Source organism: Lutjanus erythropterus, chromosome 14 (assembly GCF_056507025.1).
Source record: "Lutjanus erythropterus isolate fLutEry1 chromosome 14, fLutEry1.hap2, whole genome shotgun sequence".
Classification (NCBI taxonomy): domain Eukaryota; kingdom Metazoa; phylum Chordata; class Actinopteri; order Lutjaniformes; family Lutjanidae; genus Lutjanus; species Lutjanus erythropterus.
In genome coordinates this window covers 36,949,196-36,964,883 of record NC_139330.1, presented here as the reverse complement: position 1 = coordinate 36,964,883, position 15,688 = coordinate 36,949,196, and the positions used below count along the sequence as shown (strand labels likewise).

Here is a 15,688-nt window from a genome sequence, read left to right as displayed (position 1 = left end):
AATGCTTCAAATGTTTTGACCATTTTGCTTTACTCTGCATTGTACTACATTGTGCATGTATAATCTTGTAAAGTGTTTATGAACCATACAAAATGTTTCAATATTATAGTAGAGACTGTAAACTGAAGTTTATTATATAATTTTTAGTCTGACCGATACAGGCTTTTTAAAGATGATAGTGATACTCACATACCAATTCTAGTTCAGATCTGATAATATTTTTGTACATAGTAGATTTGCTTAGTTTACTGTGTCAATGACATGATACTATTTTGGACTGTTTAAAATATCAGTAAGGACCCCCAAAAAATGTTTCACTATTTCTGTACTTCAGTTTCGTAACAAGTATTGACTTACATGTCCACCAATACAGTATACCTGCAATGAGCCAATATGGGACAATAAAGTGGCCTGGCTAAATTTATTGGTTGGGCTCTATTAGTTTTTGTTCATTTGAGAGACTTCACAGGACACAAACCAAAAACGAATGACTAAAAACATTTTTTAAATTATTTTAGAGGGATAACACTAGAGCTATTTTCTATATTTCTCGCTGTCAACAAAATGTAAAAGACAATCATACTGACAAGCACGGTATATTTATAAAAGCCTGATATATCTTTTCCCTCTTTGCATTTAACTCCATTGTTGACCAAAAACTATAAAAAAAAAACATCAGTGAGAGCCACAGAAAGGCTAGACAAATCATACGGTTTTGAGAGATGGACTAACCCTAATAAAAATTAAAAATTACTAATTGTATTAGAAAAATATAAAATAAAATATAAAACACCCAGTTTGTCAATGAAAAGGCCTTACTATTAGTGAATAGTTGACTATAAAAAAATATCTACTACTACTTTCCCATGTTTCTGTGTCTAAGTGATAAGGACAACATTTTTAAACTGGTCCAGTATTGAGGGAAAGAAATGCAACTGGTAAAAGAAACTGGGCAACATCAAAGTGTGTCCCCTAAAAGTGCTTGTTTTGCCATGGACAGGCTCAGATTGTTATTGTTTTTGTGTCTGACAACATTATGGAAAGGATTCCTACAGAGAGAGACCTTTTTGTTTAAGAGGAAAACACATTTTATTTACCCTTTAAAGCCAGACTACCCATCCATCCCAGGTGTCAGTACTGCTGTCTGCAGGAGGGAAACACTCACCTTTGGTACAGGCACAAAGGCGGTCGGTCCCAGAGCAATAGGTGACTGAGACAAAAGGGTCTGTCTCCTCAGCTGACCCCTCCTTTTTAGGCGGCTCCACCTTAGCCAGGACCTCCAAAGTGGACAGGTCCAGTATCATAATGTAGCCGGCCCGAGTGGTCACCACCAGGTGGCCCAGGCCTGCCACCTCCGCCCGCTTGCACTCTTTGTGGCTGGAGGCGGAGGTGGAGGGACTTGTGATGGTGGCGCTAGAGCTAGTTGTGGCTGCTCCACATGCAGTCATAGTTCCAGCACCAGCAGAGCCTGCTGGTCCCATTCCAAACCCAGATGAGCCTGCTTTTGATCCTGAGGGGAGAGCCTCCTCAGGAGCCTCCTCACTGTCGTCCTCCCTGCTGTCCAGCACATCTGGAGGCAGCAGGATGAGAGATGTGATGGCATCACACGGGTCCCAAATCTGCTGCACCTTGATGGGCTCCTCATCCAAAGTGACTATACGGGTTGAGTAGTTGAGCTTGTAGAGTGCAAGATAACCTCCGCTCCCACCACTCAGGGCCCTCTGCTGCTGTTGCTGCTGGTCTCCTGGTGGCAGGATCAGGGGTGTCTGAGGTGGTGACCCCCCTGGGTGGTGGCCTTCCACCCCATTGGCCACTGGGTGTAGGGAGTCTCCTTTGCGCTGGCTGCACAGGGCAGAGTGCAGGCGGTTGAGATTGTTGAGAGCCTCCACCTGGTTCGTAGCGCTCAGGGACTCAGCACCACATGGCTGCAGGCCGACCAGGAGGTGCACACCGTCCCAGCAGGGCGTGATGGAGTCCACATAAAGGTTCTCCTCCTCCAGCTGTTTGGGCAGCCTCAGGCACTGCACCAGCGCTCCAGGTCGAGGAGGCGTGGAAACCGTGGCAGCAGCCAGTGTGCTCCATTTGTCTACGTGACCATCTAACCCGGCCAGGTTAGTGGCTGCGTCAGCAAACTGCTGAATGTAGGTGATAGGGGGATCCTGAAGGAGAAGCTGCTCGTGTGTGTCGAACTCCATCTCTATGATCTGTGGCACGGTGAAGCCCTCGTCGTGGAGCCCCTTACTCATCAGGTTGTTCATCTGAGCAAACACCTGTCCAGACGACTTGTCATCCACCTCTCTGATGCTGTAGAGCAGCAGCACGGGCACAGTCCTACGCACAGCCGCCACAGAAGATGGGCTGGAAGGCTGGGAACCTGCTAGATTAGAGAAACCCTGTTCCTGGGCTGCAGTCTGGGGGTTGCAAGTCTCTATCTCCATGGGGCCCTGATCCTGTAGAGGCCCAGGGTGGAAGGGCTCAGGGCCCTGAGTCCTAAGGGGACCATCTATGGTCCTGCGCGCTGTAGGCGGGGCTGTGGGTGGGGGTGGGGGTGGGGGTCCAGCCACGGGTGTGCTAGATGCTGAGCGGTAGCTGAGTAGACCTCCAGCTAGAAGGCAGGGAAAGGGAATGTTGTGGTGGTCCGGGACCTTGTCCTTTGCTTTGGCCTGGCTGTGGGCCTTGGCTTGGTTCAGTGATGGGTTGGCGCCCAGCTCCTCCAGGTCCTTGACCGTGTCCTCCAGCACGCTGGCCACCACCTCCCACTGGAGCTTCTCTGGCTGCTGGAGCACACTCAACGCTGTCACCCCAAGACTCACGTCCATGCTCTCCCAATGGGACTGCTGGCCTGGAACACAAGCAAAAGAACAGTACTAAGGTTTCTCCTGTCCAGTGATGGAAAACAACAAAACAAACACACAAAACAATAAATAATAACAGTTCACATATTCATACCTGTTACTGACTCAGATCGGGAATGCTCATCACTGTCTGAATCCTCCAACTGGTCGTCACTGGAAGAGAACAAGTGATTGTAACACAAGCATACACAAACTGAGAGCTGTGACTCACTGACACACACACACACACACACACACACACACACACACACACACACACACACACACACACACACACACACACACACACACACACACACACACACACACACACACACACACACACACACACACACACAAAATACCTTGGCACATTCTGAATACTATACATGCCTACATACACATTCATCCAAAATATCAATACAATTTTGTTGCAGTTGTTGTTCCGTTCTGTAGCAAGATTGTGTTATGGAGGAGTTATTCACTGTTACAACTGTCTTCAGTTCATTCATAACTGAACAGGTGATATATGTATTAGCAGCACATGTAATTGCTTTCCTGTTCTTTCTTTAATTTTTTCATTTTTAGTAGAGGAAGAAATATTCCAAATATGGGATAAAACTACAGCACCGATGATATACCACAGTGAAATTCCTCAGGATTAGTATTAGTTTCCAATTTCAATATCATTGACACATTCATAATTATCATTATAACATTTATGATCACTGCGTTATGAAAAACCCACAATAAATATTGTCCAGCAGCATCCAAGTTGGCTGCAGGTGCAGCTGCCGGTGCACATGCGCTACATGCAAATTGGCTTTGCTTGTGGAAGTGAAAACAGTGGAAGGCAGTACTCCAACACTCTGACAGGCTGTGGTTAGATGTCAAATAAGCATGAAACCTATCTGAGAGAGCAACAGAAAACTGCTTGGTCTTAACTTTGTCTGTAAGAAGTTTGTGTTACAGCTTCATGTTACCTGAAATAAGAATGACCTCAGTTATCTGCATACAGATACCAAGGCACCTGCGCATTTTAGTATTGGTAGAGAAAGAAAATCTAATGATCCATCCTTGTAGGATTGACTCGTGAGCCAGTCTCATTTCTTAGGTGTACTGCTGCTCCATCAGCATTCAGCACAAACTTTATATTTGTGTTCTTGGAGAGTTGACAGGTGGTGGCTGCTCTGTATTTTCTGGTTAGGTTTCCCTTTCTTACCTTCTCTGCTATTCAGCATGGTTCACATGTTGCCACAGCAACCTCAGCCTCAAGGATTTGTTGTTTGGAACCTTGAGGTTGTTTGCATTATTTAAGTGTTCTTCTGGATTTCACATGGAGGTATATACTAGTTCTAAACAAAGTGTGGATCGAGTGGTAACACTGCAGAGGAGAACTACTCACATATAACTCTGATATTCAACATACACTGGTAGTGGAAGGTGCTTAAGAGCTTACTGTGAGAAACCTGTATTGCACTGTACATATTAAGGCTGTGCCTGGAGAGTAATTTCCCTGTCATTTAAATGCAAAATTTAATTTGGACTAGTCAACTAGTCTAACACTAAGAAAACCCTCAGAAAGCAGTTAAACTTGAGCAAAATTTACTAATTGACAACGTTAAACACTGACCCAAAAAATACTGTGTGTATTAAGAGCCATTTGAAACTGTTAATCAGTGTCTACAATCCCCATATCATATTTTAAATGTCACTGAAATGCATGCCACTTTGTGCTACACAATACAAACATTTTCTGTAACCGCTTATTCCAGAAGGGTCGCAGGCTGCTGGAGCCTATCCCAGCTGACATTGGGTGAGAGGCGGGGTTCACCCTGGACAAGTCGCCAGTTCATCACAGGGCTAACACATAGACAGACAACCACTCACACTCACATTCACACCTATGGACAATTTAGAGTTACCAATTAACCTAGCATGCATGTCTTTGGACTGTGGGAGGAAGCCGGAGAACCCAGAGAGAACAGTGAGAGAAACACTGCACCACCGTACAAACACTACAACATTAACTACAACGCTTCACCATTTCAGACTGAACAGGATTACAGTGTCCATGGGTAAACAACAAGGAGCTGATTTTAGCCGATCAGTTTTCTGATCTGTTAGGTATCGAGTATACTTTATGTGAATGAGTGTGTGTGTTTCACCTGTCTCCCTCTAGCTTAGGCAGGTCAGAGCAGGAGGATGACTCCTCGAGCCAGGCCAGAGTTGGTCTCCGAGACTCGGTCAGCGTCTGCTGGCTCTGCTCGCCACCACACAGGATCAGCTGCCTCAGGATGGCCGGGTCGTACGGATTGATGTCAAACTTCAAGTGCACCTGTTCACCACACAATCACATATTGTTCAATCTGGGGTAAACACTAACAGTTACTGTCAGACAATATCTTTGACACAGTATGTTGTGTTGTGTTCCACTTTCAGACGCTCTGACCTTCATCATTTTGGAGACATCCCAGATGCAGATCTTTCCCCTCTTGGTGGCGGCAGCCAGGAACTGCGGGCAGCTGCCAAAGCCATAGCAGGCGATCTTGTCTGAACTGTCGGGGCTGTTGGGAAACTGGGCAGGACTGGTGGCCAGTGTCACTGACAGTGGCACATTTTGTGTGTGCTCGCCCTTCACAAATGGACAGTTGGGAGAATGCCGCTCGTGTTCGGACCTTGGGAGAAGTACAGAAATAGCCATTGTTTATGTTAATGTTAGAACCTGTCCTAAGGTTTCTGGTATCTTGCCTTCATCAGGGTGATGATGAGGGCAACCGTGATGAACCAAGTGTTTCAGTTTTAATAGACTTGCACTGAACTCAGATGTGCACCTCTGTATGTGCACACTCTGTAAGTAGGTAGCTAATGATCCAGTCCACTCACCACGGCTCATCTGTAGGTTCCCAGCAGACCAGACACACACTGCAGGTGAAACACATGGCTCTGTCATCCCCCGTGGAGGCAGGCTGTGGAGAGACAGGGGATCAATAAAGCTTACAAACACTTCTGGGGAATCCTCTGCTTGTGAAGCTGCTGTAAAAACTATGACATTGACATTACTCTATATGTTGTTACTAATGCCAACAATCACATTTGTTGTTCCTTTGTACAGACCCTAATGATGCTTAAGGTTGTTGGCATGACACCAAAGCACATGAGTTTTAACAGGAGTTGTCTCCATGGTTATAGTTAGATGCAGTAGTGTTTCTTCTGTGACTGAAACACCAAACAATCCTGTGACTGCATGCTAACAGACATTTAAAGTGAGAATATGTTCCTCTGAGTCCCCTCAAAACCCACCTGGTGGTAAAACCCAGCTTGAGCCATTGGATCAGGCTGAGCCCACCTGTATCCAGCGTGTGGCCACGATGTAAAAGTCTCCCTCCTGTTGGCCTCACTGTACATCAAAGATCTGTAGAGAAAAACACATTTTAGAAACCAGTGTTCTGTATGCTGCTCTGGAATGTATCACTGTATCCATTTTGTAGAGGACCATCTGTGAAATCTGTCATATGCACATTGTGGATCATATAACCCACATCCATCTACCCTTCAAGAACCCAAATCCATGACAAAATGCAAGTGCTATGTGTGAAGGGAACACTAAATGTTAGAGCCTGGTTGACATGGCTGGTTGGCCATGTCAATCAGCCTTTAGCCTTTATTGACTGAAACCAAGAGTGTGACAGGAAAGGGGACAGAGAAAGACAAGAAGACATGCAGCAAAGGGCCACAGGAAAGCACTCGAACCCAATCAAACCGACTGCAGTAGAACTGAACTTACTGCAACTTGTAAACTTTCATGATACATTCAAGTACACTTCATAAACTCAGAAATATACTTGAAATGCCACAAAGGTTTTTTTTTTTTTAAATGAAACTGTTTCTCTTTTTTCTTTGTTGAAATACATAGGCCTACATCTGTTATTATTTTCTTGTTCTTTCACTACTTCAACTTTTTTTAAATAATTAGATGCTAAAATCATGACAATAACTCACTTATTTCAACAAAGACAAATTTTGAAAACTGTATTTTTTAAAAATCATATTTTTGCACAACAAGCCCCGTAGGTCTGTGATACTTTTAAAGTTGTTTTATTATTATGCTTAATATACAACGTTATTAAGAATAGTTTAATAAATAAATATATAAAGCTACACAATAAAGCGAAAGCGTCAAATACACCCTGTGACTAGTATTGTCTGACACTGTTTCCAGTGATTGATGATCAGCCCCAAAAATCCAGATTATAGCAATCTTACTATAATTCCTGTAGAACAACACCATAGGGAGGTAAAATGTTCATCTACTTCAGTTAAACCAATTATAGTAGGAAGAGAGAAAAGTGACAACAGTTAAGAAGAACACGTGGTTCTGAAAAACAAGTAAATGGAAACACAATATTTTCTTAGAGACACAATGATATTTAGAAATGCTGCATTCAGAACACCCTGAAAGAATCTTGCAATGATTAAGTGTTCAGTTGTTTGATATCATTTTTCTACATGCTCACCTATCTACAGAGCGCCCGGGGCCCACCCCAAGTTCAGGCCTGGCGCTTGACAAGAGGTAGGAGAGCCTGTCCATGATGGATGAGGCCACAGACAAGGCAGCAACGTTCTGGTTGATCTTCTTGAGCTCATTGACGATGGCACTGGCCACCAGCTTCAGCACGTGGTGGGGAAGATGGAAGGTTACTGTCGCCCACTGAAAGGAGGGAGAAGAGTCACAGAGAGAAGAGAAATGGACTTAAGGGTAGTGAAAGTAAAAGCAGATCAGAAAGAGAGGACCATCCATCAAGCTGTCCATTTTCTGAAGCAGACACTGGCACACTGATTTCACTTCAGTACATGATGTTACTATTACATTCATATGCTGAAGGGAAAATGTGAAATGGGAAGGTTACTTGATGTGTAACTCAGTCTCAATGATTGAAAAAGTGTTGAAGAAATTTGGAAACTAGCCAAAGGAAAGATGGTGAGCTTTGTGACAAGAATTCTAAGTCCCAAACTTACAGAGGACAACGCCTACAGGGAGGTCAGCCAGGTTGTTTAGTACATCAAATGAAACCTGGGGTTGGCTCTGAAGTCAGTATGAACCCTCTCTGGCACACAGAGAGACCGGCAGGTTGGGAAGCCAGCTGGTAATGAAGGTGATTTGTTGCAGAAGTAATGGTGCTAGCTGGCATTGCCAGCAGGAAGGCATGGGTAAGGGACTGTCTCTGTGAACAGAGACTAGAAGACATAGCCTGACAATACCAAATTATGCTGCTCCTTAAAGCCTTGGTTCCCAGCCCGGGGTCCCAAGACTTTGTCTGCTCTGAGGTATTCAAAATTAGATCTGAACTTAGAGTTAACAAAAAACACAAAAGTCTGTATACAAATCTGTTTAAAAAGATATATGTTTTGTCCTCACTCAAAAATGGTAGACCACATCTCTGTGAGCTCTCAGGCTCTGGAATAATGAAACATTATTATTCTTTGGGTGAGGATGAGTGTGTATAAGGTAAAGGTTCTATGAATGGATGATGTTAATTTTTGATAATTAAATAATTTATTCTTTTGGTGTGTGGGCTGGGGGGCTCAGCTTTTCTTATATACATGTGTAGGCTTTAGCTGTATCTAGTGGTGAGCTTGCAGATTGCAAACACCTCTCCTCCCCCTCCCCTTTTAAGTGTGCAGGACAATCTATGGTGGCCACAAAATCCAAGTAAAACGTGAAAGGCCGTGTCTAGAGCCAGTGATTAGATAGTCCATGCAACAGGGCGGCCTCTGTGGAAGAGGAGCCCCTCCCTCTGCAGATATAAATGGCTCATTCTAAGGTAATGAAAACACAATAATTCTTATTTTCAGGTGATTAAACACTAAATAAAACAAACTTAATAATTATATATACTAGACTTGCACCGATTAATCAGCAATGCTCGGAATCGGGCCGGTTTTCACGTGACTGGCCTTGACCGGTGACCGGCCGGTCAGCGTCACAAATCCGGTTCTGTGCCCGTCATTGTCACACACATGTTCTGCACGATGGTCACGTCATGCGCGCAGCAGACAAACTGACCGTGACGTCAACACAGCGCTGATAACAGCTACACACTCTGACACACGTCTGCTTGAAGCTGGTGTCAGAGACAGATTCCAAGAACAGGATAAAGAGAAGACAGACAGTCTACAACGAGACAGAGCAGCTGACAATGTCGCAAAACAGCCGTAAACTCTCTCGCACTTCAGGCTAATGCTAGCAAGCTAGCAGCAGACTGCTGTTCACAGAGGGACAGTTAAAATCTCACCTCCTGTTCTGGCTGAAGAATAAACAACCTGTGTTGATGCGTGTCCTCAAACATTTTCTCATCCAGACTCCTTTAACTTCTGTGTTTGTTTTTCTCACGGTAAAGTTTTAACTGTTGCACCGCGTTAGTCTCCGGATTGTTTACATCCGCTTCGACAAAAGATCACGTGATCACGTGGTCCCACGAAATCCCGCGAGATGATATCGCGAGATCACGTTCACCTAATTGATAATCTTAATATAAAATTATAATAAGGCCTGGTTGTAATCTGGATGATTTTGGAGAAAGTATTAAATGAATATTTAATAGTCAGTGTCTTATTATGAACATATTTACAAGAAAAGTTGCAAAAATGTTTGTGAATGCTGTCAATTAAAGTTCTTAGAAAGACTGAAAATCGGAACCGGCCAAAATCGGAATCGGTAGGTCAGACCCATCAAAAATCGGAAATCGGAATCGGCTAAGAAAGTTGAAATCGGTGCAAGTCTAATATATACTGTTACTTGTTACTGTTTTTTGTTTTTGTTTTTTTACATAAGCTTCACATAGTACACATTTACTGAGGACATTTGCACTGCATTGCAATAGAGGATACAGGTGTTCATGTTATTGTGCCCACCCTATGGAACATATTTGTTTTGGACAGCTCTGCAGCCATAATACCCTAACCCACGATGCATGCTGCTCTTTTTTAGCAAAATGCTTTTAGAGAAGTAAGGGCACTGAGGAAGAACACAACAACCAGATGGCACAGGAACAAGTTTAGTGAGTAGTTAACTATCCCAGAGTGATGAACTGGCTCCTGTCATATGATTCTCTCATTCTCACGTGATGGCTAGGGGTGTCCCGATCCGATATTGATATCGGTCCGATATCAGCCAAAAAACGAGTATCGGATTTTATCGGACTGCATCTTAAATCTCTGATATATGCGCTCCGATAAGCAGTCCATTTTCCACTCCAGCACTTCTATCCATAGGTGACTCTGGTTGCTGACTATTGTTCTCTGTTTGAGTAACATCACTTGATCAAGCCTTCTAACATTCCACACTACAGAATAAGTAATAAAAGTATGTATGATTCGTGCTGATATCGTATCGGATCAATATCGGTATCGGCCAATACTCAAGGCTGCAATATCGGTATCGTATCAGAAGTGAAAAAGTTGTATCGGGACATCCCTAGTGATGGCCCACATGTTCCAACACTGGTCACAACACTCTGGTGTTGCTAATAGCCAAATTAAATATACTCAGTGTCATTGTTTCACAGCTGAGAAAAACAGCAAAAACAGTAGGCCTCTATTCACACAGAAGCATGAAACACAAAACAAATCCTTTTGAAAGGCTGGCAGACTAACCTTTGCCACTTTGTGATTGGCTGCCGTCTCATGTGAGGTATTCTTCAGGCCCTCTTTGAGCTGGGTGAGAAAGAGTTCATAGCCCTCTGTGTTGGACACGTCAATCTTTTCCTGACAGGCTGACAGCAGCTGCTGGGCCTGAAAAGAAACACAAATATACATTAGTCATAGTTAGAACTGCCTGAGTCCAGCATTGGTACTGCCTTCATAACTAAACAGCTTCACAGGGTCATCCACAATAATGTGACTTGATTGTTTCTGACTGACTGATAGACTGTAATGCGTCACTAGAGACCCACTAAATGAAATGCATTTACAACTTGTTGCTTTTACTTGTGCATACCCTGGCTGGAATCCGACTCATGTTGCAAAGTGAACAGGGCAAACAGAACAGGCCAATACAATTCTGTAGAATAGGAAATATGTTCTTAGATAATAGATCAGTTCATTACGTTGTTGAAGTTGAGGGGGTTGCCTGAAATATACTGTAGTAACTTCTTCTGAAGCATCTGGCTACACAACAATTGAACTTATCCACATATTCATTCGCCTATATTATTTGAATTCTAGACTCAACAAGCCCCTGACACACACACAGATCAGTGATTGGATCAGTGCTTGGCATCTGCTATAACCTAATGTTTAGGTACTGGAACAGAAAATAAGTGGGATCGGTGCATTAAACAACTAAATACTGCATGTAAGTTTCACAACACTTCATCTGAGCATCTGCACGTGCTGCAACCACAAAATGTATTGTACCCATCCTATCTCACCTGGCATTGTTCTACTGTAATGTATGCGAGTGTGTGGTGTGTTTTTTTTGTATCAGTAGCCAATCCCATGTTGGAGTAGATCAACTGATATAAGCCACTAAAGTATTCTACCTTTCCTCATTTCCAGGTCTGACAAGAGTTATAAAGGGTACATGCAAAATTCTTCAGGTCTGTCTTAAAAAATGGTCAGATGCCCATATGAGCAAAAGATCCTTTCCTTTCAATGCAACTGATGGGAGACAAATTCAGCTCTTATGTACAAAAACATGTTCCACAGTCTACAAAGTTCCCTCTTTTTTACTAACTTTAAACAGGGAAAGATAAAGACTAACTTTGGCATATATCTACTTGATTTTTTTTTACTTACTCAGACACTGAAATCTCATATCAACTTCAGATAAACTTTGGAATACATTTTGATTGACTTTGTCAATAAATCACAAGACAATCAAGGATTTCTTTTACTGGCTGGTCTGTGGAAGAGGAATTATCACACCAAGCATACCTTTTTCACTGTTCACATGGGAATATAACATTTCTTCTTAACACTGTGAACCTAGCCTTTTCCACATTGAACCTGTCAGGCTGATTTTAAAGTCATTTGAAACCTGCATTGTTTATATCCAGTTTTATGAACCAGCTGTTTTCCTTTCTGCATTATGGCTGTGTTTCTTTGTCTATTACTGCCACCAACTGTAGAGCAGGAAAAAAACATTGACACCGACAGAGGCCAATTCTGCTGTGTTGCTTGTGTGTGTGAATGCAGACCCCCTACTTAAACTAGATTTGAGGCAGCCAATCAAGAAAAATAATGTACATATCAAACCTCGATGAGCTGAGGAAACAAGGTTATAAAAAAGATGGGTTATTACCTGGAGAGAGAAATTTGTGTGAACTGTAAAGTAAAAATGATTTTTCATATGTAGTTTAATGAATTATAGTGTCTGATGTTGTTCCATCATGCCACAATAAAACAAACAAGTATAAAGTACAAACACAGTGCTGATTAGCAAGGTGTCTCTGGTCTTTCGGGGAAATACATTCTTGCCCACTCCTCCCAGTTTACTTAATGCTTCTTGTTTATGCTTCCAAAATTCCACTGTCTCTTCCATTATTTAATGTGACAAAGTCATTCATGATGGATTATCTCCTTTAGAGAAGGCCACAGAAGAGCAGACTGATTGAAATTTTTCATAAAGGGGTCAAGTCAACAGAGTGCTTTCAAGCAGTTAGAGAATTCACAGCAGGACATCAGTGACCCCTGGTGCACTTAAGGAGTCTGTGAGAATGGACGGGCAGACACTGGCATTAGTCCAACAAGATCAGTGAAAGTCCAAGGTCAAAGAAAGAAATGTACCAAACATCAGTCTACTGTATTACAGTAAGGTCAAACTGTCACAGTAATATATTGCTTTCTTCAGAGACAAGATAAACATGTTTAGAATGAACATGTGCTCAAACCTGAACAATAACCTAACTATAACTCACCCATTCTCTCCAACAATGTGCTTCCTGAACTGCGTCTCTATCATATGAAAGAATATGTTGACTCTAAGACAAAATTACACTTTCAGGTATGCATCAGAGGGTGTGTGTGGACATTCAGCTACCTTCACTCTGTTGTGACCACACAGACTTGTCTGTGGCTTGTCTGCGAGGCCACTATACTCCATGGAACACATGCAGAATAGGGATGTTCCTGGTTGCTAATTTCCCTGGCGATTGAATGCAAATTTTAATTTAGACTAGTCGACTAGTCTAACAGTAGGAAAAACACTTTGAAAGCAGTTAAATTTAGCACAATTTATTAATTAATATTGTTAAACACTGTCTGTAAAAATACTTTGTGTATTAAGAGCCATTTGAAGCCATTAATCACAATCTACAATCGCAAAATCAGATTTTAATTGCTGGTGAAATGGATGTCACTTTGTACCGTGCAATACAAACATGGCACGTTAACCCACAAAACATAACAACTCACTAACCTGCTTCACCTTTTCAGACCGAATAGGATCACAGAATCTGTGGGCAAACAACATTGTTTACTTGGAGCTGACATTAGCTGCTAGGCTGACACAGTGTAGCTAATATTAGCAGTGCTAGCTGCAGCAAAAGTTGCTCTGCTTGCAAGTTAATGTCATCTGTGCTGAATGTGGCCATGTTGCTCCAGTCGAGTGGTTATATATGGGTTTATTCTGTCGCAGCCCACATTCAACCTTATTTCCATTTTCTAGATTAAAACACTGCTAAACCGCGCTGGCTTTATGAGCCATCATCTGTCCAACTTTGCTGATAAAAACATCCAGGGTTGGATAGGCCATCGGGGCACACGCAATGGATGAAGGGGGCTGCTGTCTGATGGGACCACAGCCCCAACTGGTGGTGGGCAGCTGCATAACATCTTTGAGGCAAAAGTGACTGGCATTGTACATGAGTAAAATATTGCTAAATAGTTAAACTGACTAGCATTTCTGGTACCAACTAGCAAGGGTAGCGACATTTAATTATGTAGTCCACTAATTGCACACATCCCTAGTGTGGAACACATCCTCCAAGCAGAGGAACATATATTAGTATAATCAGGGCTTGAAGCAGGAAAAAATCCTGTGCCTGAACATTTTTTATGCACTGGGGAGGGGAGGGGGGTGCCTGGGCTCCACTAGGTGGGTCCGGGGGAAGAAAATTTTGAACATTTGCAATCTAAATGAATTAATCTGGTGCACTTTGAGAGTATCAATCACGTATCACATCAAGAAGTTGGAATGACAATTTCAAGGTTTTTGCTACTTTTCCCAAATCATAGTCAAAAAAACGAACAAGCACATTGAGAACTTTGTCCGTTTTGAGATTTGTCGCTTCGTCCACATTCATAGAAAAGGTGGCCTTTTTTAGCTTTTCAGCCAGCTGTCTCTTGAACTCGGGAGCAAGGCCATGTGTGTTTAAATAACTAGCGTGGTTGCTGGAAACCGATAATTTAGCCAACGCATTTTTGTCGGCTAACTTCTTGCACAGCTCCACAAGTGGCCGGGCCATTGTGAACGAGAGATCGTGTTCAGCTATAAACGCAGTCATACCAATTCTCTGTTCTCACACACAGTCGGTCATAGATGTTGGGGTGGTACCTGTAGCCGTCGCTCCTGGTAAGGTCGATGTGTGGGAGAGAGCACGCACAGACGCTATGTGACCCGGGTCTGAAGCATGACGAGCTAAAACTTTTTTCCCGCTGCTGCCATACAGTAGTTTTCTGGAGCACGGTACACAAAAACAAGCTCCTGGCTCCTTCAGTTTTTGACACCAGCTACTGTGAGGCTTTCCATCTGCTCCGGCCTCCTCTATCCAACCCCAGCGCCACTTATTTTTCACTCCCACTTCCCATCTCTTGGTAATTAATTTCAGTCGAAAAAAATAACGACTTTAAAACAGGGGTGTCACACTCAATCACAGAAGGAGCCAAAATTTAAAACGCAGTCTAAGTCGCAGGCCAAACAGGATTAAGATTTATTGAACAGTCTAAAACTGACTGTTTTATTCAGAAATATGAATTTGAACAGCCAGACTGCTACAACTTTTTCCTCAATAAAATAAATGAGATTTTTTTTTTTTTTTCTTCAACAATAACAAAGGAAAACGAGAATATTTCAGCTCAGAATATTTAAGCTTACATATCCAAGTGGGAGTTACATTTGAAAATGCTTGCTTTTTGTTTGGACACAAGATATCACACACTTTAATCATGCAAACCCTCAATGGTACTGCATAAGTATTTAAAAGTACACAAATCAGACTTGGAGTAAAAAAAAATCGCACACCACAGAAGTGTACATTAATATTATGATTCATGATCATAAAAAGTTTTTTATATCAAGTCGACACATCTGTTCTCTCTCTCTCTCTCTCTCTCTCTCACTCACTCACTCACTCTCTCACTCTCTCACTCACTCTCTCACTCACCTGCAGCTCCATCAGCACTCGCTCATCTCCCTCCTCATATACTTGTGTTTCTTTGCACTGAGTCAGTTGCTTAAACAGACAAACCTGTTTACATTATCGTTTGACAGAAGCTCGCGTCTTCGCGACTGCGAGCCGATTTATTTCTCGAGTTGCGCGGCAGCTGTGGCACTGCATTGTGGGACTTGTAGTATGAGTGGGAGTGCTATTTACCGACGGGCCATTCATAATAGACATAAATGAAACTATCTCGCGGGCTGTATATAATTGAATCGCGGGCCGCGGGTCAAACAAGGACGGGATGCAGGTGCATTGCTGATATCTTCAGCATCTGACAGACAGATTGCACATACAGTTGGAGGAAATGCCATGCATGTTGATAGTACTAAAGCCAACCCACTAACATTTTCGTCTCGTCTCGTCTATGAAAACAACAGATATGTCTCGTCATATTTTCGTCATCAAAGACCT

General features: G+C 42.7%; 1 protein-coding gene across 2 annotated transcripts in view; it reads right to left on the bottom strand.

Moving 5' to 3' along the window:
• birc6 (baculoviral IAP repeat containing 6) overlaps positions 1 to 15,688 on the bottom strand; it is a 152,153-nt gene that overhangs the window by 127,268 nt on the left and 9,197 nt on the right. For both annotated transcript variants that reach the window (XM_084735907.1, XM_084735908.1), the window contains exons 3-10: positions 10,491 to 10,628; positions 7,352 to 7,545; positions 6,138 to 6,249; positions 5,721 to 5,803; positions 5,287 to 5,512; positions 5,003 to 5,172; positions 2,950 to 3,008; positions 1,166 to 2,842 (exon numbers count right to left, since the gene is read on the bottom strand). In XM_084735907.1, coding sequence (XP_084592033.1) covers positions 1,166 to 2,842; positions 2,950 to 3,008; positions 5,003 to 5,172; positions 5,287 to 5,512; positions 5,721 to 5,803; positions 6,138 to 6,249; positions 7,352 to 7,545; positions 10,491 to 10,628 — 2,659 coding nt within the window. The remainder of the gene's footprint in view (positions 1 to 1,165; positions 2,843 to 2,949; positions 3,009 to 5,002; positions 5,173 to 5,286; positions 5,513 to 5,720; positions 5,804 to 6,137; positions 6,250 to 7,351; positions 7,546 to 10,490; positions 10,629 to 15,688) is intronic.